The 15,018-nt window shown below is 44.7% G+C and overlaps 1 protein-coding gene across 1 annotated transcript in view; it reads right to left on the reverse strand.

Moving 5' to 3' along the window:
- ADAMTSL1 (ADAMTS like 1) overlaps window positions 1-15,018 on the reverse strand; it is a 1,100,541-nt gene that overhangs the window by 92,302 nt on the left and 993,221 nt on the right. The window contains exons 22-23 of the mRNA XM_052645042.1: window positions 12,695-12,823; window positions 2,426-2,605 (exon numbers count right to left, since the gene is read on the reverse strand). Coding sequence (XP_052501002.1) covers window positions 2,426-2,605; window positions 12,695-12,823 — 309 coding nt within the window. The remainder of the gene's footprint in view (window positions 1-2,425; window positions 2,606-12,694; window positions 12,824-15,018) is intronic.

Below are 15,018 nucleotides of genomic sequence, written 5' to 3' on the forward strand. Positions count from 1 at the left end.
TCCCCAAGGACAGAAGTCACCTCCTGTGTTTATCCTAAAGCTCTACATGGGACTCAGTGGCAACACTTAATGAACAGCCATTCAGTGGCTATATGAACCCATGAATGAAAGTTGGCCTCATGACAATTCAGTCCTCCACAACACAGGTTAAGTCATGGGCCTCATGAAACCTCAGCTTTACACATGAAATCCCTCATTTAAACATTAAGCCACATTTGGGGCTGATTAAAAAAAAAAAGGAGAAATACTACTCCTATGTCCATAAAGTACCAAATAGAATAGGAAATACTATTCCTATGTCCATAAAAACTAACAAACTTTGATGAATAAACAGGACTTCTAATTGAGGAAATTAAGAACCTAAATAGTGTGGGTTTTTTTTTCCCCATCCAGTTTGATTAAAATGGGAAGACTTCATGCTCTTCAAACTCCACGTTCACGGTTACACTGAATTAGCGTTGGAATGCTACAGTTTTGGCTCCCAGAGCATACACACTTCATAGGCAGAGCTACGTTAGCAGCCACACTTCCTACATGTTCATCTCTGTTAGCAGAGGTGATCAGGAAGGTTATTAGAGAGGAAATCCCCACAGTAAGCAGCATAACTCAGTGTGGGGCAACAGTCTGGGGCCCTGGGCTCCAGACGAGCAGCTCAGCCAGAAGAAACCCAACACAAAACAAATGACATCCTCCACGGAGCTGATTTTCTGTGGCTTCCTAATATGACTGGAGGTTTATGCAGCCACTGTTGACAGGAAGACCCACGTGGGTCTCTGTGAAATCTGAGTGGGCAGGGGTAGACTCTATGCTTTGCTATATCATCTCTGGGGTGTGAAAATATGAGTAAAGTTTATTTACTTTCCCTTGTGGAAGGCCATAATATACATATTGTGGCATGTAATTATTCGTATTTCTCATCTTTGCCCCCCACCAAGAATGATGGCTCTTTCTTAGTGAGATAACTAGCATACATGCTCTAATAATTGCCTTTTTTTTTAAAAGTTTTTTTTTCATGTGGACCATTTTTAAAGTCTTTCTTGAATTTGTTACAATATTGCTTCTGTTCTACATTTCGGTTTTTTGACTGCAAGGCATGTGGGATCTTAGGTCCCCGATCAGGGATCGAACCTGCACCCTCTGCACTGGAAGGTGAAGTCCTAAGCACTGGGCCATAAACGAAGTCCCCTCTAATAACTGCCTTTTTAAAAAAGAAGACAAAAACAAGCTTCTTTACCCACCCCTGACCAATGCCCACCCTCTGCTGGGAAGAGAAGCAGAGTCTGAATCTCGGTATAGATGCAATATGACTGAGTCCAGCCCTGGGCATCAGTGAGTGCTGGATGGTGTCCCGGCAATTGCTATTATTTTTAAATAACGATTTAATGCCAGGAACTGTGTTAGACTCTTTAATCAGGGGTCCTTCTGTCTGGTGGTGCTACTGTCTGAATGTTTGGGTCCCCCAAATACATATGTTGAAATCCTAATCCCTTCAAGGTAATGATAAGAGGAGGTGGGGCCTTTGGGAGATGATTATGTCAGGAAGGCGGAGCCCTCATGATTGACATTAGGATCCTTATAACAGAGACCCTGAGCCCTTATAACAGAGACCCCCGAGAGCTTGTTTGTCCTTTCTGCTATACGAGGGTGCAGTAAGAAGCCACCATCCTGCTGCCATGGAGGGGGCCTCACCAGAGTCTGACCATGAAGGCACTTGGATTCTAGACTTCCAGTCTCTAGACATGTGAAGAACAAACTTCTGTTGTCTAAGCCACTTGCGCTCAGTTGGTCAGTCCTGGCTGACTCTTTGTGACCCCATGGACCCCTCTGTCCGTGAGACTGCCCAGGCAAGAACAATGGAGTGTGCCATTTCCTTCTCCATGTAAGCCATCCGATCTGCGGCTGTTTTGCTATAGCAGCTGCACTGGACTAAGGAGAGGGGTACACATGTGCACTTAAGGTGGGCTCGAGTATGAACTTCCCAAAATTATACGAGAAATTTTGTACATATGAATTTTTCTCAGCAAGGTAGTCTATAGTTTTTGTCTGAATCTCAAAGCAGTCCTTAATATAGAAGGAGTTAAGAAACTGCCTGTTATCTCTATTTGTACCTCCCCTGCCTGCCCACAATGGGCAATCTTGTTTTCTACACAGAGACCAGGATCTACGGCTTAGCAAGGTTAAGTGACTGCCCAAGGTCACACAGTGAGTAAGTGGTAGACCCAGGGTTCCAGCTGACCTCTGCTTGGTTTGCTTGGCCCCTTGGTTTGTGTTCTCTCTACTGGGAGGCCCTAAGGTGGGGAAAAGGGAAGGAATATCCATTTTACCTTCATGCATTTAATTGGATCAGGGCCAGGAGGAGGTGAGGGTGGGTCAGAGAGTCATCCCAGTGGGGTCCACCGGGGGTGGCCAGCCTCATGGTGTTTACCTAGAATCAGGAGCTCAGTGCTCTCAGTCAGCTCCCCGTGTAGATTGGCGGCCCTGCAGGAGTACAGGCCTTGATCCAAGGAGGACACAGCTGTAAGCACCAAGGAGCCCTCGTGCAGAGGGGGAGGGGAGCCCAGTTTGCTTTTATTTCTGAACCATGTGACTTCAGCTTCAGGCACACCTAGGAGGAAAAAAAAAAAAAATGCATCAGCCACCACATTCAGGTGACCTGGAGATATTTATAGCCTCTTGGTGGACCCGCCCCAGAGCTGCTCTGCAGGAAGCATCTGCCTGGGCGTCTTCTATGCTCCTTTGGCCAAACTAAACAGGTCTCTGGCCTCTCAGGCTGTCTTGAGATCTTTTGCTTTTAAGAGCTTCCAGAGATAAGGCAGGAAGGGAAAGACTGGTTAAAAGAAGAGGAAGAGGGCAGCTGAGAAAGGCACTTGCCAGGGTGCAAGGAGTGAACCAAAAGCCTTTGGAGAAAACACCTAAGAATGAAATCTATGTATCAGTGAAAATGATTAACTTGACAACTAAATGAAACAAACCTAATGCAGGATAAGAGAAGGCAGACTCGAAACAGCATACACTGTATGATTTCATTTCTGAACGTAGAAAAGAAAAGCTGGTAACATCAGTCCCCGTTGTCAGCAGTCAGAGCGGGGGGTTCCTCTGAGGGACGCAGATGGAAGGAAGGTGCTGTCGCTGAAAGTGGGGACAAGGAACCTGGCTGCTAGTAGCTGTCTTTTGACTTGGGGACTATGTTTGGTGGGCTTGGGACCTTTACAACATATGCACTTTTCGGTATAGACATTATACCTCGGTAGAAGGTTAAATGGGGTCCATGGGGTCACAAAGAGTTGGACATGACTGAGTGACTGGACAACAAGAAAGTTAAAAGCTACAGAATATTAATATATTCACGAACCAGACAAATGAAAGCTGCTAGATCCTTACCAGCACTCTATGTAGAAAACAAGCTTGTATTTTTTGAGGCCTAAGTATTTTCTTGGAAAAAGCGGAGATGGAACCGTGGCATGAGGTTCATCACCAAAGAAAAAGAGAGACCAAAAGGGAGTACTCTGCTCTCTCCGCAGTTCAAGTTCATTATTGAGAGAGCTGGGGAAAGTGCGCACGTCTGAACTGGGGTGGGGCTCCTGTCTTCGGAAGTTAGGCTCTGTCCTCAAGGACTGTTAGGGGCTCAGTGCTTGTGTCCTCTACAAATTCGTATGTTGGAGTCCTAACCACCCTCAGGGTGATGTGGTAGGAGATGAGGTCTTGGAGATTTTTAGGTTTAGATGGAGTCCTCCTGAAGGCAGTGGCCATTGTGATGGCATCAGTGCCCTTATAAGAAGAGGCCCTCTCTTTCTCATTCTTTTCCCTTCCCTTTTTCTCTCTCTTTCCCTCCCTCCATCATGAGAGGACACAGCAAGAAGATAGCTGTCTGCAAGCCAGGGAGAGAGTCCTCCTCTGGGACTGAATGGTCTGGCACATTGATTTTGGAATTCTCAGCCTCCAGAACCCTGAGAAACAAACTTCTGTGGTTTGAGCTGCACAATCTGTGGTATTTTGTTGGAGCAGCCTGAGTTGACTACGACAAGCGAACGGCTTTCATTCCTGAGGAAGTTTCCCCGTGGGTGGCATGCTGGTAAGCAGTCCTCAGTTTAGGACAAGCCTGCTGAGATGGTCTGCATAGGAGGCTCCGTGGGAAGCCCAGCTCTAGTGAGCTGAGAGACAGGAACCATGTGGCGTTAATTCACAGTCTCCAGGGAGTGGACAGCTCTGTTTCTGTACTTTCTAGCTTCTTGACTTAGCTCACAATGTTTGCTCATGAAACTTGTGGACATGTATCCGGAGCATGTTTAGAAAGCCAAATCCAGGTAAATGGGGTCAAAACCCAGAATAGGCAGAGCTGGAACGTTAGTCCTGTACTTTCTCAGAGCTGGGGATGGATTTTGCCCTTGGGGTAGGGGCAGCCTTACCCTTCGTGGGCAGCCTACAGTTGAGAATGCAGATACCTTCATGGCATCACCTGTGTACCCACTGCTTGTCTCTGACGAATAAAATGTACTCAGAGCCTCCTCTGAAAGAGCCAGCTCTCATCACGAGCCCTGGAGCACTTGCTGCTCCCGGGATCCCAATGGCAGGAAGTGGGGCTGGCTGGGAGAGTGCTCTCCTATTGCCTCATTAACAATGAACTATCCTGCATGAATTCACTGGTGTCCTGGCTGTCCTGCTGCTTCAGGTATGGTTTCCAGTAGTGGAATGATAGCCTATGGAGGGCGGCCCAAGCATTTGGCCAATCTCTAGAGCTTTTCTCTCCCTGTCTATAAGGAGCAGGAGAGTGACTCTCTGGTCCTCTCTTTTCATCGTAGTGCAGATTACCCATAATTAAATGTGGATCCCTAGGGACTGGCAGACTGGCTGGAGGCAGATCTGTTAAAAGAGGGGGAGACTTGGGCACCACAGCCCTGATCCATCAGAGAGGGGCACACACTCTGATACTTGACGCTCAGGTGCATGAGAGGGGCCAGGCTGGTGTTATTGTCTCTAAACACACCTGGAGTAAAGATGCAGGTGAGAGGCAGAAAGGCTGATTTTTCATTGCAACACCACTAGGGAGAGCAAGAGCATCATGATGCCCGGCCATGCCAGCTTAGACTGTGGACCCTGAGCTCTGTTTTCACGTTGGGAGGAAAAAAAAAAATTCCATAGCCTTCAGGAGAAAGCCTCTGGAAAGAAAGTTGAATAAACACCCCCCACTCACCCACCCACATCACTTCTCTCCTGAAAATGCAAGGAAAAATGAGGTTCTACAAACCAGCTTCTGCAAGTATTCACCCTTTTCCCCTCACCATAAACTGCTCACACATAGTACCTGTCAGTGGCACCTGCCTTGGACGGGGTCTGTGGGCAGCAAGTGCACAATCCCTGATAGGAACTGAGGCTGTCCTAGAGCGAGGAGGCAGAGTAAGAGACAGGGACGAGTGGGCTGTCAGTTCCACCAGGAGACGGTGGGGGTGAATGCTGTCTCCATGACAGTGCCCGTAGGCCACGACTTGGGTGTCTCCAGGGCCAACTTTGTGTTTACATGGTCAGCTGCCACAGCCAGACTTGCTGCTCCCCTAAGTGACCTTCTTTGGTCAGGGTAGCCAGGGGGAGAGACAGGGATGGTGAGGAAGAGAAGGAGGAGGAGGGAAAGAGATGACCCAGGGATGGAGCCATTTCTCACATTTCCAGGAAGTGGGTGTAAGCTTCTTCCATTCTTGCCATCACTCTTGGCCTCATGCCCTTATGAAATCAAGTCTGTTTAACAGGACAAAACAGAGTCTTTACCAATAGAGCTGAATCCCTCAATTGAGAGCAGGGGAGTTCATGGGAGAAATGGACATGTTCAGAATAATGAAGGTAGATGGAAGGGACCTCCAATCTCTGTAAAACTGGGCCTACAGAGTGACCGCAGTGCTGAGGGAAGTGCTGCATGTTACAAGGACCATTCTGTGACAGAGTAGCAAACCTCTTCTAGACTCATTCAAACACAGACCTGCATCAATAATTTACCAATGCTGCTGGTGTCACAGTTTGAAGGATTCCTGCCTGGGATTGTGTGCCTTAAAGAGAATGACACCAAAAAGATGCTTTGGAATGACAGCCCTGCCATGACTGATGGTGATGTATTACAAAGGTGGAACAAGGGAACAGGAAAAAAAAGGAATGAGGCATCTTCTTTCTTTTTCTCTCAAGACATGACAATGATGCCTCAGAAAATATAATCAGCCCTCATACACGCCAGAGGCCCTTGGAAAGGTAACCAGATACACATGCCTAACCAAGATGCTTAGAACACCGAGACAGCAGGAATGCACTGAGGCCAGAAGCTATACGTATCCCGAACACATTAGAGGGAGAAAGAACATTAACTGAATATTTGCTATAAGCCAGACATTTAATAAACATGTCATACAGAATCACAAAGTTACCATGAAGCATTGTTATCAACCCCATTTTACTGATGAGGAAATTGGGACTTGAAAAGATTATGAAATCTGCCCCAAGAGACTATTAGTCTGGATTCCTGAATGATTACATGAGGACAGAGTCCCTCTCCACTTTGCCACCAATCGGTGACCTACAGATGGCAGGCAAGGATCCAAGCTCAGTATATCTGATGCCATGAAACCCCATCCTACCAAGTACATGACACTGTCGGCCAGTATACGAGACTGCCTCCCGTGAGAAGCTCTGAATTGCTGCGTGTTATCTCTGGTGTCAATCCTTAAATGCTTTCTGCTTTTGGAATTAACCTTTCTACTGCAATCATAACATCAAGGTTATTGTTAGGAGGGAAGTTTCTAGAATCCATTGTTAGTACACTTCTTGGTGAGAAGCTTATCAGGTTGTAAATGATTTTTTCCCTAGCCTGTTGTGATATGACAGCACATTCTACAGAAAGAAATGTTTGAAAAATGACAAAAAATACACTCTACTGAAAAGCAAAGTCCAAAGCTATACTGTTGACAAGTTAGCTGGATAGGCTCCACACTCTGGACTCCCTGGTATGATCTGTGTCTAAAATAGGAAGTGAAAGGACCTGCTTTTACTTTTCCTGCTCTGTGGCATATCTTATCAACAACACAGTGGTCTCCCTGCTGCTTGAAAGGATCAATAAATGAGCATAGTCATAATGGGCTGTAACTTGACTTGATTATGAGGATTAGTGCTTTTAATATCCACTGAGCTGCCAGGTAGGGTGATGCTATAATAATCTTTTTTTAAATCCCAGATAGGATATTCCTGTTAACTAGACCACTTGTTATACTTGGAAGGCTGCCTGCACCCTGACACCTTGTCAACATCTTCAGGTGGGGCATCCACTGAAAGGCACACCTTGACATGATAAGTTCTAGAAACTTCTTTAAAGGCTTGGTGCAAGACAAGGGAAGAATATAGTAACCTAAATGTCAATCTGAGCGATTATTCTAAAGAACCATGGCAGTCTGGTAAGGAGGCTTGTAGTCTTCCACATTTCTCCACACTCACTGTGACAGATGCTGATAGATATTCCTTCTTTTTCCTGGGTACCCAGCCTGGGCTTCCCTGGTGGCTCAGATGGTAAGGAATCTGCTTGCAATGCAGGAAACCTGGGTTCAATCCCTGGGTTGGAAAGATCCCCTGGGGAAGGGAATGGCAACCTACTCCAATATTCTTACCTGGAGAATCCCACAGACAGAGGAGCCTGGCGGGCTACAGTACATGGGATCACAGAGTCAGACACGACTGAGCGACTAATACCTCCTCCTCCTCAGCCTGGCAACATTCCCCAACAGCCCTTGGTAGCGGTGAGTGGCCATGTGACTAAGAAGGGATGTGAGAAGCAGTAATGCGTGCTACTGGCTTGGCCAAAAACGTTTGTTCCGGTTTGCCAAGTATCACCCTCAAAACCATTTCAACCATCCTCTACACTTTGTTTTCTCCTCATCTTACTGACAGGGTAGAGAGAACCTTTGGGGAGACCTTTGAAGGCATGTATTCAGGATAACAGAACCACCAGTGTCCAGGGATGCTGAAGGACTGTGGGGGGGGCAGATCCCCTCCCCTTCAGCTGACCAGGACCACTCTTTGGACTCCTAGGTAGGCAAGTAATAAAATTCTATTGTGTTTGAGTCATCATTATACATTTGGGGGTCTACCTGTTACCATAGGCTAGCCTTTCCTGGCTAATACACTGCCCATCATTGACTCCTCAACTATTTATTTCTACATGACTAGTCCTGACAATTTTATATCCTAGGTAAGTCTTCAAAAGCTTCCCCTGTTCCAAAATGTACCATAACCTAGGAAAGCATAAGATTTAGCTCCTGCCTACTGTCCCTCACCTCTCAGCTACAAGTCACCCTACTGTCTTCTAGCCTCTCCATCTTACAGCCAAGCCAGCCACATTTCACTCTTTCAAATGCAACATACTCTTTCTACCTCAGGCCCTTTGCACGTCCTATTCCCAATGACTGAAACTCTTCCTCCTCCTCTAACCCCTTATCTCACATTCCGTCTTCTGAATTCTTCTCCAATAGAGAACAAGTATGGGAGTGGTATAAGAGACTGAATCACTTTCCAAGAAAAAGCCTCATTATACTTGTTGTTTAATGGTTTTTATGTTTAAGGGTTGGGAATAATTTGTGAGTCTGCATTTTACAGGTTGAAAGCATACATGTGCAAAAGATATTTAATGAAAAACTGCTAACAACTCAAACATGCAAGGACACGAGTTATTCTATGTAAATTATGTAATAGTCTTAAAATATACTATTATATAGCCATTGAAATTATGTCACAAGAGAGTCATAAAGGCCACTTGTAGCATCAAAGTAAAAATAGTTTCTTTTGCTATTTGGTATTATAGCTGTCAGTATTTCGACTGGAGACTCAGCTCAAGAATGATTTCTTTGTCCAGTAAATTCACAGACCAACAGTTTAATCAAAAGCAGGCTCTTTCCCATCTATGTTGCATAAAAGTGAAAGTGAAAGCGAAAGTCACTCAGTCGTGTCCCACTCTTTGTGACCCCATGGACTATACATGTCCATGGAATTCCTCAGGCCAGAATACTGGAGCGGGAAGCCTTTCCCTTCTCCAGGAGATCTTCCCAACCCAAGGATTGAACCCAGGTCTCCCTCATTCTTTACCAACTGAGCTACAAAGGAAGCCCATGTTGAATAAAAACCTTATTTAATAAAAGGCACAATGACAGAGACACATTTATTTTATTTAACTATGATTAATACAAATGGTCCTATGAATAAAACTAAGTTTTTAGTAATGTAATGTGCATGGCCAGGCAAAAACTGGACCTCACAACCTAGGATTTCACTATCAGGTTACCAAGAGTGAATCTCTGGGTGAAGTTGGAGACATGGCGCTGGGTGGCCCAGAAGAGCTGACCAAAGCTGTTTTGACTTTTCTAGTTTTCCTGTGATAAATACTTCTCCAACTGAATTCTGGTTTTCTCAACCTCTTTCAGATGATCAAGTCCTGATTTTGCTGCCCTTTGCTTCCCACTCTTTTAGTCCTACCAGTCCCAACACTCAAGAGGAGACCCAATATGGTCCATTATATTGGGAGACCCATCTTATCTCCAGCTGGTGTGCTGTCTTCAAGGCACATGTTCCTGGAGATCAGATGGGGAGTGATGGTCCTGCATAAAGGATCTGGCCTTCACCAGCAGTCTGTGTACAGAGCGGCAACTCATTCATGGGACACCCTGATTGAGAGTACAGAGCCTGAAGGGATTTAGTTCTACAGGCTTTCACTGAGGCAGCTGGATGCACGGGCCAACGGATGCTTTACCAAGAAGAAGCTAATGTATTACGACAGGGACAGATTTATATTTTGGGCTTCCTAGAGCTACCAGAAGATTTCAGAGAAAACCAGACCTGTCTGTTCTTAGGAAACAACGTGCTGCAGAAGAAGATCTTCCTCCTACTTCTAAAATGGGTTCTCTCTGGCCTTATAAATCACAGGCGGAGGTGAACTTTCTGAAGCTGGGGCTGAGACCTAAGACAAAGAAACACCCAGAACAGGGGGTGCCAACGCCTGTCCTCTTTTCAGACAGGGTATGACGTGGGAACGTTGGTTGGGGTGCCATGGGAAGGTATATCTGATGAGGACAGCAATCGGGGGGCTGTCGCTGGGCCCTGGCATGGGAGTCATCTATTTCCCCTTTGTATCGTGGCAGTGGAAACCCTTAGGGCAGACAGGCTAGCAGTTCACAGGAAGGGAGAATTGGCAGCTGAGCTTTGGGTGTTTTCTGTTTTTAAATTGAAGGTAAATGCCTTTATGAAGGGCATATTGCCACCTCCTCTGGTCTACTCCTCCCCTTTCTGACCTTCTGGTCCCTAGAGGCCTCTGAGTTTACAAGAGCTACCCAAGCGCAACATTTATATCACATGCCCAAGAGCACTGGCTGTTTTCATAAACGACTCCTGCACCTCGGAGAGGAGCTTCCCTGCTGGCTCAGCAGGGAAGAATCTGCCTGCAATGCAGGAGACCTGGGTTTGATCCTTGGGTTTGGAAGATCCCTTGGAGCAGGAAATGGTAACCCACTCCAGTACTCTTGCCTGGGAAATCCCATGGACAGAGGAGCCTGGTGGGCTACAGTCCATGAGGCTACAAGAGTCAGACACTAAACCACCACCACCCACCCACTTCGAATGTAAGCTCCAGGTTGCTGTTGGTCTTACACCTGCCAACCACTCCTGAGCTTTCCACCACGACTGTCCTGAGTTTAGGCCCCTGGTACCTCTGCTCTAAACTACTGCTGTTCATCGCTAAGGCAAGAATACTGGAGTGGGTTGCCATTTCCTTCTCCAGGGGATCTTCCCCATTCTGGGGTGGAGCTCACGTCTCCTACTGGGCAGGCAGATTCTTTACCACTGTTCCATCTAAACTACTGTGGGTATATGTGTGTGTGTGTGTGTATATATATATATATATATATATATATATATATATATATATATATTTGGCTGCATGAAGTCTTAGTTGTGGCATGTGGGCTCAGCTGCCCCACAAAAATGTGGGGTCTTAGTTCTCTGACCAAGGATCAAACCCATGTCCCCTGCACTGCAAGGCGAATTCCCAGTCAGTGGTCCATTGGGGAAGTCCCTAAACTACTATGGTTTCTTAACTGGCCCCTCTGTCTCAGTATTTTTTTTTTTTCCTTCAACCTATTTTATACACTGCATGACCCCTAATGCCACTTCCAACCTGCTTTGTCTGAATTCCTCATCCAAATGTTCAGAGTCTCCCATGGCACAGTTGCAACCCACGTGACTAAAGTTTAAGCCCCTTTACCCACCCCATCTCTGAGCTCCAGGATTCCACTAGACCAAAGCGGTCACATTTCCCTTGAAGTCCTGCAGCTTCCCTACTTACATGATTTTTCTTACATTCTTTAGTCCATTGGAACACCCTTTGTCCCCATCCTTGCATGCGCACGTTCCACCAGTACGTGGGACAGAGATAAAAACAACCTCTTCTCCCTCATCTATCCCAGTTTTCCTCTGATCAACTTCAGTAGCATTTTCCACTTTCAGAGTGACTGAGTGTGCTTGACTTTCCCTAGTAGCCACAATTCCCTGAAAGCAGAATTTGTACTATCCTTTCAGCCCCCAACCTAGCACAGGGTTCCATTAATATCTGAACAAATGAATTGAAACACGTATAATATAAGAAATGAATCACTAGTCCAGGTTCGATGCAGGAGACAGGATGCTTGGGGCTGGTGCACTGGGATGACCCAGAGGGATGGTATGGGGAGGGAGGTGGGAGGGGGGTTCAGGATTGGGAACATGTGTACACTTGAGGCGGATTCATGTTGATGTATGGCAAAACCAATACAATATTGTAAAGTAATTCAGTTCAGTTCAGTCGCTCAGTCATGTCCGACTCTTTGCGACCCCATGAATCGCAGCACGCCAGGCCTCCCTGTCCGTCACCAACTCCCAGAGTTCACTCAGACTCATGACCATCGAGTCAGTGATGCCATCCAGCCATCTCATCCTCGGTCGTCCCCTTCTCCTCCTGCCCCCAATCCCTTCCAGCATCAGAGTCTTTTCCAATGAGTCAACTCTTCGCATGAGGTGGCCAAAGTACAGGAGTTTCAGCTTTAGCACCATTCCTTCCAAAGAAATCCCAGGGCCGATCTCCTTCAGAATGGACTGGTTGGATCTCCTTGCAGTCCAAGGGACTCTCAAGAGTCTTCTCCAACACCACACCTCAAAAGCATCAATTCTTTGGCGCTCAGCCTTCTCACAGTCCAACTCTCACATCCATACATGACCACAGGAAACACCATAGCCTTGACTAGACGGACCTTAGTCGGCAAAGTAATGTCTCTGCTTTTGAATATACTATCGAGGTTGGTCATAACTTTTCTTCCAAGGAGTAAGCATCTTTTAATTTCATGGCTGCAATCACCATCTGCAGCGATTTTGGAGCCCAGAAAAATAAATCTGACACTGTTTCCACTGTTTCCCCATCTATTTCCCATGAAGTGATGGGACCAGATGCCATGATCTTCGTTTTCTGAATGTTGAGCTTTAAGCCAACTTTTTCACTCTCTTCTATCACTTTCATCAAGAGGCTTTAGCCTCCAATTAAAATAAATAAATTATTATTATTTTTTTTACTTTACAATATTGTACTGGTTTTGCCATACATCAGCATGAATCTGCCACAGGTGTATAAATTAAAAAAAAAGGATGTATTTCTTACCTGCAGCTTGGCATTTAATAGTCACATTCACACCTTGCACTGTTCTGACGGTGCTTCCTACATCAACTGTGATTGCAGGCTCCTCCGTGTTGATCACCATCTCTCGGGATGTTTTCACTAGTGGCTTTCCTGAGGGTGAGACGGAATGTGACATTTTATTAGATGAGGGGCTTTGGGCACTCCCTTGAATCATGATCGACAGTGAACAAGGGATAGACCCATCTTTTTCCACTGATCATTGTTTTCCTTTTCTGACTGTAACTATAAAAACCATCCACCCATCTGCGTATCTAGCTACCACAGAATCGTCAGAAAAGAATAAGGATTGAAGAATCTGAGGCTGGAGCAAGGCAACAGTTGGGATGACTTGTACATCTTACCATTAAACTGACAAGGTTTAATAGATTCCATTATAAGAAATAACATAGAGCAATACTGTGTACTCTTTACCCAGTTTCTGCCAATGGCAGTATCTTACTGATATCTTATGATATCATGACTAGGACATCGACACTACATTTCCAGGGCTACAAGGATCCCTCATATTGATCCCAGCCCTGCCTTAATCCTTTGGCAACCATTAATCTGTTCTCTATTTCTTATACTTTTGTCATTTCAAGAATGTTATATAAATGGAATCATACCATATGTGACTTTTTTTGATTGGCTTTTTTTTGCTCAGAGTGACTCTCTGGAGATTCTTCCAGGTCTGACATGGTATGGTGGCATGTATCAGCAGTTTGTTCCCTTTTATTGCTGAGTAGTATTCCATGGTATGGATGTACCAGGTATGTTCAGCCATTTACTTACTGAAGGACACATTGGTTGTGTCCACATTTTGGCTATTCAAATAAGCATATAAAAACATTCCTCTCCAAGTTTTTGTGTGAACATTTGTCTTCATTTCCTCTGGGAAAAATGCCCAGGAGAGTAATTGCTAGGTCACATGGTAGTTACATGTTTAGATTTCTAAGGAACTGCTGAACTGTTTCACCAAGTGGCTGTATCATTTTACATTTCCACCAGTAATATATAAGTGATGTGGTTTTTCTGCATTCTTGTCAGCATTTGATTTTTACCTTTATTTTTATTTTTGAACTTTTAATTTTATGTTGGAGTGTAGTCAATTAGCAATGTTGTGATAGTTTCAGGTGGACAGCAAAGAGACTCAGCCATACATATACATGCAAGGTCTGTGATATATTCTGAGTTAATTTTTGTATAAGGTATGAGATTTAGGTCAAAGTTTGTTTTTTGCCTATGGGTACACAATTGTCCCATGACCATTAATTGAACAAGTTATCTTTCTTCCACTGAATTGCTTTTGCTGTTTTTCAAAATCATCTGGGTATATTTTTGTGGTTCTACTTCTGCATTCTCCTTCTGCTCCAGTCAGTTTCAAGATACCAATACCACACAGTCTTAATTACTGTAATTATATAATTATCTTGAAATTGATTCTTGAGTCTGATTCTTCCCACTTTATTCTTGTTTGCTATTCTAGTTTCTTTGCTTTTCTACATACATCTTAGAATAATATTATCTACAACTATAAAATTTTGCTGTGATTTTGATAGGAAATACACAAACATACATCATTTTAGAGATAATTGACATTTTTACTGTGTTGAGTCTTCCAACCCATGAACATTGTGTGTCGATTTATTTATATCTCCTTTCTTTCATCAGAGTTTTGTAGTTTCTAGTACACAAGTCTTGTATTTGTTAGATTTATACCCAATTATTCTTTTTTCAAGGGATGGTAAATGATATGTATTTTTAATTTCAGTGTTCATATGTTCGTTGCTGGTATATAGAAACAGTTGAGTTTTATACAGCGTGTAAACTTACTAAACTCATATGTTAGTTCTATAACTTTTTCTTTTTACAATCCCTGGTGTTTTCTTAGAAGGCAATCATTTCTCTGAAAACAGTTTTATTCCTTCCCTTTGATGTATATGCCTTTTATTTCCTTTTCTCAGATTATTTCATCATACAGAACTTCCATCACTATGTTGAATAAACAGTGTTGATAAAAGTGGGATTTTAGTATGATGAGTGATTTTTCATTTGGAATCTGGACATTTTCATATGCTCTGCAACTTTGGACCTTATTAAAATCTGTTTTAGCTGCTGTTCTCTGAAACCACTCAGGTAGGGGGGAGGGAGGTGCCACCTGGTTACTCCCCAGTGGAGGCAGAAGTCCACGTTCTCCACTTGGCCTCCTCTGTGACCTATGTGGGGGCTCCTCTTAACTGCTGGGCCCGGGCAGAGCTTCTGGCTCCCCACCAGCTCTGCTGTGGGAAGGGTGTTGTTACTGCTGG

This window comes from Budorcas taxicolor, chromosome 8, assembly GCF_023091745.1.
Source record: "Budorcas taxicolor isolate Tak-1 chromosome 8, Takin1.1, whole genome shotgun sequence".
NCBI classification, from domain to species: Eukaryota; Metazoa; Chordata; class Mammalia; order Artiodactyla; family Bovidae; genus Budorcas; species Budorcas taxicolor.